The sequence below is a fragment of the Microtus ochrogaster genome, chromosome X, assembly GCF_000317375.1.
Source record: "Microtus ochrogaster isolate Prairie Vole_2 chromosome X, MicOch1.0, whole genome shotgun sequence".
Classification (NCBI taxonomy): Eukaryota; Metazoa; Chordata; class Mammalia; order Rodentia; family Cricetidae; genus Microtus; species Microtus ochrogaster.
Genome location: NC_022026.1, coordinates 23,365,207 through 23,372,392, shown reverse-complemented (window position 1 = coordinate 23,372,392; position 7,186 = coordinate 23,365,207). Strand labels below are relative to the sequence as shown.

At 46.5% G+C, this 7,186-nt stretch overlaps 2 protein-coding genes across 4 annotated transcripts in view; one reads left to right on the top strand and one right to left on the bottom strand.

Moving 5' to 3' along the window:
• Positions 1-848: 848 nt before the first annotated feature.
• Positions 849-5,196, bottom strand: Pdzd11 (PDZ domain containing 11). 3 transcript variants are annotated; one of them, XM_005358609.3, is made up of 7 exons: positions 5,116-5,196; positions 4,524-4,623; positions 4,026-4,109; positions 3,784-3,840; positions 3,044-3,142; positions 2,770-2,830; positions 849-2,621 (listed from the first exon to the last, which is right to left on the bottom strand). In XM_005358609.3, exons 2-7 carry the CDS (start codon positions 4,608-4,610, stop codon positions 2,587-2,589), a joined length of 423 nt encoding a protein of 140 aa, XP_005358666.1. In that variant the 5' UTR covers positions 4,611-4,623; positions 5,116-5,196; the 3' UTR covers positions 849-2,586. The 3 variants fall into 3 exon arrangements, with proteins under 3 accessions (XP_005358666.1, XP_005358665.1, XP_026640748.1); XM_005358608.3 differs by having other exon boundaries at positions 4,985-5,188; XM_026784947.1 differs by lacking the exon at positions 2,770-2,830 and having other exon boundaries at positions 4,985-5,193.
• A 125-nt stretch (positions 5,197-5,321) lies between these two features.
• Positions 5,322-7,186, top strand: part of Kif4a (kinesin family member 4A) — a 115,982-nt gene continuing 114,117 nt past the window's right edge. Inside the window, exons 1-3 of the mRNA XM_005358641.3 lie at positions 5,322-5,400; positions 5,506-5,826; positions 5,933-6,047. Of these exons, the coding sequence (XP_005358698.1) occupies positions 5,707-5,826; positions 5,933-6,047 (235 nt within the window). The 5' untranslated portion in view covers positions 5,322-5,400; positions 5,506-5,706. The remainder of the gene's footprint in view (positions 5,401-5,505; positions 5,827-5,932; positions 6,048-7,186) is intronic.

Here is a 7,186-nt window from a genome sequence, read left to right as displayed (position 1 = left end):
GGAGGGGGAGGGAAATGGGAGGTGGTGGTGGGGAGGAGGCAGAAATCTTCATTAAATAAATAAATAATAAAAAAAGAAGCTTCTATCGGCTTCCCCCTAGCTCATCATACAAATCTCAAAAGTTCTTATGCAGGTAGCCATAGCTGTGGTGTGTTTGTGACTACAAGGCTATGTCATATCCAGGAGACAGAAGAAAGCTCTCCTATCTATCCTCTGGCTCTGACATATTTCCACGCCATCCCCCTTTTCTGCAATGTTCCCTGTACCTTAGATGTAAAATGTGAGTAATGAATTAATAAATTAGTGGTGAGGAGTAATCTCAACTGGAGGCTACAGAGATGTTTAAGTCAGTAAAGTATTAGCTGCACAAACATGAGGACATGAGTTTGAACCCCACAGTGCAGTTAAAATGCTGGACGTTTAGTCTGTCATAGTGGCACATACCTTTAATCCCAGCAGAGGCAAGTGAATCTCTCCAAGCTCGAGGCCAGCCTAGTCTACACAGTAAGTTCCACAACAGCCAGAGATACATAATAGAGACCCTGCCTAAAAAAAAAAGGTATCCTGGATGTAGCAGCACATACCTGTAATCCCAGCACTGGGGAGGCAGAGAAGAAGCTCCCTGGGACTTCCTTGCCAAACAGGCCAGTCAAATAAAAGGATTCAGGTTCAGTGAGAGACACTGTCTCCAAAAGATAAGGTGGAAAGTGATTGAGGAAATAGTTGGACCTTTACATACACATACACATACACACACACACACACACACACTTGTTAAACACAGCTGGGTGTAGTGGTGTACACCTGTGATCTCTGAGTTTCAGAGGATGAGGCGGGAAGATCCTGAGTCCAAGGCCAGTTTGGACTATGTAGCAAGAACCTGTCTCAGGGGAAAAAAAATTCAACACAAATTTCTTAGCCACGGAGAGTCTTGACTTTAACGTTGTTTGGTAGACTCAGCTAATAGGTTTTGCAGAAATGTCCATGCTTTTCTTTCTCAGATGGCCACTGGGGGTCAGCAGAGCAAATTAGAGGATTTCTCAGGAAGACAAACTAATTCTACCTCCAGCTCGGTTCAGAAGGAAGGTACGGTGCCAATAACAGAACTGAGCCTCGAGCAATACCTTTAGTATAGCTGGGGTAGGATTCATGGGAAGAGCCAGTTTCTGCATGTCATCCATTTGAAAAACTGATTTAACTTGTTTATTTAAATAGGTAGATTTCTAGTTCTCCCACAAACCAAAGATTCACTCTCCAGAAGGAATTAAGAGATTCAGTTCAGCTCCCTAGGATTCTTGTAATGTGCTTGCATGCCAAAGCCTGCAGGTGGAGGGCAACAGACAACTTTGGGAATCAGTTCTCTCCTTTCACCATGTGGGTCCTAGGGGTCGAACTCAGATTGTCAACCCAGAGAGCCATCTTGATGACTCTCTGTGGGATTTTTAAGTCAAAATTTGGGCTTTCATTGCTGCAGCACCTTCTTCAGAGGGAATAAAAAAACTTTAAATTCTGAATGGTATTTTGATGTCAGTGGAGACTGCACAGATGTGATTTCTGTAGTATCTAATGGTCAGTCACTAAATATCTACGATGACAAAAAGTTATTTGGGGGTGGGGTCAGAAAAAGGAGGAAGTTGGCAGTTAGCTCTACTCAAACTACAAGTGGGAAATCACGAACCAGTTTCCTACTGCTGCTTGTGAGAAGCAGTGTATCCATGCTACTTCCTTGGTTTAAGTTCCAGATCAGAGAACATGGGAAAGGAGAATATATTGATACCAGTCCCTGTAGCAGACAGCCTAACACTCCTGGAGAAGGGGCAATTTTAGCCCGCAGGGTCCTTGACCCTAGGCATCCCTTGGTTATTCTACAGCTAAGGTTCTTTAACTTCCCAAGTATTCTAGCCAGACACAGATAGTTGTAAAATAGGTTTGATGAATGGGGCGTGGGGAGTGGGGGGAGGAGGAGGGAAAAGGGAGGCGGGGAGGAGGTGGAAATTTTTAATAAAATAAAATAAAATAGGTTTGATGTTGCTGTTTCTTTCAATATTTGCTTGTTGTAGGTTTTTTTTTACTTAGTGGTATTTTATATTCATATAGTATCACTCAAGCCACATTTGTTTGGTACTGTGTTTTTACTTTAGGGGGATGAGGAGGAAGGGGCAAAACCAGTGTCTCTTCAGAGTCTCCCAAGTGTATGGGACTCCAAAGTATATGTACAAGGACTAGGTGGCATGGCTAGGCAAATCAGATGGAAGGTCCCCAGATTCTCTTTCTGATTTCTACAAATAAAATGCTAAGTGACCCATCTATGGTACCTGATAAATGCCAGTTGCTTTCCAGCTGGCTTTCCACACAGGCTACAAACATCACCAGCTCTCTCCTTTTCCAAAATGAAACTCACCCAGGAAACTAGGGGAACTCCAAGGACAGTACAGTTGATATAGAACGCAGCTGGTAAGCTGCTCCCCATCCTCCCCACCCGCAAAGCCAGGAAGGCGCAGAGAGTAGAATTTCCCGACTGCGTCTCAGAGGGCTAGCCAGCCTGCTTGGGCAGATTCCACATGGAGGGCTATGGGCTGCAAGCCTCTAGTGCACAGTCCTCTCTTTTTGGCGATGATAATCTGGGGTAAGAAAGAACACACGACATTATTTTCGGGCTGAGCTCCCAATTTCCCCATTTCCAACTTCCAGGGTTTGCTGTTCTCCATATTAAAAAGAGTTTTATGTACCTAGAGCCCTGCCATGTAAGGAAAAAAGAAGTTGTCTTACTGTAAGGAAAGAAGCGCACGCGCATGCTGATTTCTCGGGCTGTCTTCAGGATTTCAACAGCCTGGAAGGAACACAGCAGCTTGTACAAATGAGAGGTTACCCAGGACAGAAACACACCAAAGGAATGTAATCTGCCACTTCAAACATCTAGGTCACCGAGAGTTGCTCTCTTCTGGTGCATTTTGATGCTTTCTTACAGATAAGGCTAATCCCGTCCGGCCTGTCCTACCTGAGATGGCTTCTTATACGACTATAGCCCATGTGCTATGCTTACTTTGCTGTGCTCAATATCCTGGAAATCCACATCATTCACAGCTAGAACTTGGTCCCCTTCTTGAAGCCCGGCTCGATGTGCATCAGAATCTGGAATGACCTGTTAGTAAAGGGATAATACACGTAACTGAGATGGAGTAATTCCAGGAGATGGCAGGGGAAATTCAGGATTGCTCAAGTGTGCCATTTTCTGTGGCACTACTGGGAGATCAGCGGGCTGCCAAATGAAATCTGCTTCTCAATTTGTTTTTGGCTTTATATATATATGGTTCTTTTTTGAGACAGGGTTTCTCTGTGTAGTGCTGGAACCAGCCTTGAACTCAGAGATTCACCTCCTCTGCCTCCCGAGTGCCGGGATAAAAGGCATGCAGTTGCCTTTATAGATTCTTTTTTTGTTGTTTGGTCCCAGCTGTTCTTAAATTCAGAGATCCACCTGCCTCTGCTTCCAGAGTGCTTGGATTAAAGGTGTGCACCACCACCACCACCCAGCCTGCTTTATAGATTCTTATTGCCTTCTCCTGACCTTCCCGCTCCTGCCTCTGGAGTCCTCAGATTACTGACCATACCTGACCCAAATGCAATTTTGAGAAGGAAAGGGTGAGTTCCTGTTATGCCCATTCTATGACTCCACCGGTCATCCATTCTTCAGCTATTGGGGCACCAGTGTATTTTAATAAATTCCCTTTGTTAAAAGGAAGTAGCTAGCCATACAGCCTGCCACACACACATTTATGCACAGACCTTGGAGATGAAGATGCCTAGTTGGGAGGCCTTTCCTCCTCGGATGTTAAATCCCAGCTGTAAGACAAGATCACAGACACAAGAATACGTAGGAACATCAGTGTACTCAGAAGAAAACGAGATACTACGGAAGCACCAGCTTTTCTGGCCACCTATTTCCCAATTCACATCCAAGCCCCAACCAAGTCCAACCTCTGGCATGGCCAAAATGTAGGTGAGATTAGCAGCTTCTATAAGTTTACCTGTGCACCAGGGGGCTTCTTCAGTGTGACGATTCGGGGCAGAAACTGGGTCAACTCATTGTTGTAGTCTGGGTGGTACACTCTCTGCAAGACACAGCAACCTCAGAAATCTTACTGCCAATCTTAATTACACCTACCTTCTTCTAGAACATCAATAAACCAGCTAACTTAGGGCTAGGAAGTGAGAAAGTCACAGACTCAGTTTCTACGGAACAGATACCACAGTCTAAATGAGATGTTCAGCCTCAGGACCCACTAGCAGCCCCAAAGATCACTATTTTATCGACAGAATGGAAACTATGATTCCTAGTTTTCGGCATTCACTGGAGTGAAAGGTCCTGGAACAATGATACTACAAGAAGTCTCCTATGAGTCCCCGTTTGGAATTCACCCCTTGATTCACTCTCCATTCAGCTGCACGATCTTGCTACGTTATCTTTCATAGATCTCATACTTGGAGGTAGGTATCCCTTATTCAGGGACGAGGATGGTTCCCACCTCATGAGGAGGAATCCATGCTGGGGGATTCTCATAGGCAGGCAGGAAAACCACTGGGTAATCATCATAAGGGATCCGGGTATCCATTTCAGGCAAAGCCCTGAAAAGGAAAAATCAAAGCAAACAAAATGATTTTCAAAGGACTAAGCTCTCTGTTTCAGAAAGCGTTCCACCCTAAGGCCATCCATTTATGGGCCTAGCAGCATGGACGTGTTGAGATTGGGAGGGGACAAGGGGGCAAAAAAAAAAACCCTTATCAACTTTTCTAAACATCTAAATGCCTAGCACCTTGTTAAGCACTCTAATGGCATATTCTCATTTCTCACAGTTCTAGAAATATCGGTGCCATCGCCTTCAACCCAGAGAAGGGGAAATTAGAACGCAGCTACAAAGATCTACTTTAAAACAGCAGGGGAGTGCCAACTCTCTCCCACAGGGCTTGGGGCCAGGCGCCGCCCCACCTTCTCTAGAGGTGCTTAGTAAACGCGCCGTCCACAGATGGACTCCGTCGGCACCGGCTCCTTTCCAGATCCAGGTCCTGCCTCCCGCCCGAAGCCCGCGCTCACGACCACTTATCGCAGCACCACCTCACCGGCAAACAGGCCTCCCTCCGCGGCGCCCTGGCTCGCGGCCAATTCGGCCCGGGAGCCGGAAGCGGATGCTAGCTACCAGCGAGCGTGGGCGGAGCTCGCTTGCCGCGAGCCCGTTCCCAAGCCCTCGCCGGCGTCACGTTGTGCGTGCTCACGCGCAGGTTCCCGGCCCGGCTGTCTGCGCTGCGATTGGCTGGCGCCTCCGGGCTCAATTTGAAACTTGGCGGTTACAGCTCCAGTTGGAACAGGGCGCCAGGGAAGATCCGGGAAAGGGGACGTTTGATTTGGTGAGTTACGGGGCCGCGGTAGCTCAGACGCGGCCCTTTCTAGTACTTTAGGGGTTTGGCGAGGTCGCTGGCTGCGCTGGAGGTTTTTTTTCCTTTTTATTTCAGACACCGCAGTGCTGAGACTGACCGACCTTTAGGCTGTGGCCGAGTGTGAGTGACGGGAGGGCTGTGATCTCGCTGGGAGGGAGGCTGCCCCGCCGAGTTCCCAGAGCCCCTACGGCCTCAGGGCCTTCCCACTCCTGCCAGCTTCCGGTGCCCCTCGGAGAGCCGCCTTCACTCCGCGTGGACGCCTGCTGAGCTGCTACCATGAAAGAAGAGGTGAAGGGAATTCCTGTGAGGGTGGCACTGCGTTGTCGCCCCCTGGTCTCCAAAGAGATCAGTGAGGGCTGCCAGACGTGCCTGTCCTTTGTACCTGGAGAGCCTCAGGTGGGTAAGAGTTTAGCTTGCCCCAGCTGGAGCTGAAAGGCAGCTGGGGGCGTGGTCTGGGTTTTAGTTCTCACCACCCCCAATGCCTATCTTTTGCCTTTTGCAGGTGGTGGTTGGTAATGATAAATCGTTTACCTATGATTTTGTGTTTGACCCCTCTACTGAGCAGGAAGAGGTCTTTAATACAGCAGTAGCTCCACTCATAAAAGGCATATTTAAAGGTGAGGCTGTTTAATTCACTGTTTTTTGAGCATGTATTGTGTGGATATATAGGCACTACAGATAGGAATGGTTGAAGCAGACTCCTTCCTTTAAAAAAAAAAGCTCACAGCCTAGTAAAATTTGTGAAAATCTTTCAGTCTTTTTACCTTTGAAGCTAGTTTTAGACTATGCTGTTTATCTTTGACTTAGGCATGTTTTTTTGTTGTTGTGGGATCACTAGAGGGCCAGCTCAGCCCTCGGAGTATAGTGGCGCATGCCTTTAATCTCAGTGCTTGAGAAGCAAAGGCAAGCAGATCTCTGAGTTCCAGCCTATCTGGGCTACACACACACACACACACACACACACACACACACACACACACACACCAAAAAACAAACTCTTTCTCACAGACACAAAACAATATAGATTTGTTGGTTCTGATGGTATGCCAACCTGCTGGAGTGAAAAGCCTCAGTATTCAGATAATAATATAGCCTCTGGGCTCCAAAGGAGTTCAAAGTCCAGAAAGGTCAGAGAATAGGTAGATGACTACATAAGTGAGTTTGAATACATAGAAAAAAACCCTAAAGTTTTGCACCTATTTAAAATGGTTTTCGTGATTTTTCTTTTTCTCCCCCCCCCCCCGAGTTTGTTATAGCCCAATCTGGCTTATAATATAGCCAGAAATGGATGTGATGGTGCATGCATTTAATCCTAGCACTCAGGGGTAGGCAGAGGAAAGTGGATCTCTGTAAATATCAAGGCCAGCCCGTTTGGTCTACACATACTGGGTTCAGGACCAGCCAGGGCTACATAGCGAGACCCCGTTTAATGTGTAGCGTTGTGGGAACACACACAGAGACGCCTACTATAGACATTTTGCTGCTTTCCTATGAAGTACCTATGACAAGTCGAAGGCTGCCACTAGCTCCTTTTCGGGGAGTTTAGGTGAAGGTCCAAGCATAGAGAACTTTTGAGGTAGGTATTGAATGATGAGTAGAATTTTTTAGATAGTTTTTTTAAGCCCCTGAATATCATGGCCAGTTAATAATCTTTCTTGCAGAAGCAAAGGTTTTATTAGCAGGATTCCAAAGAGAGTAGAACCTGAGAGATGTCTAATTGTTTTAGTACAGTGGTTATTCAATTTTTATTTTTTTT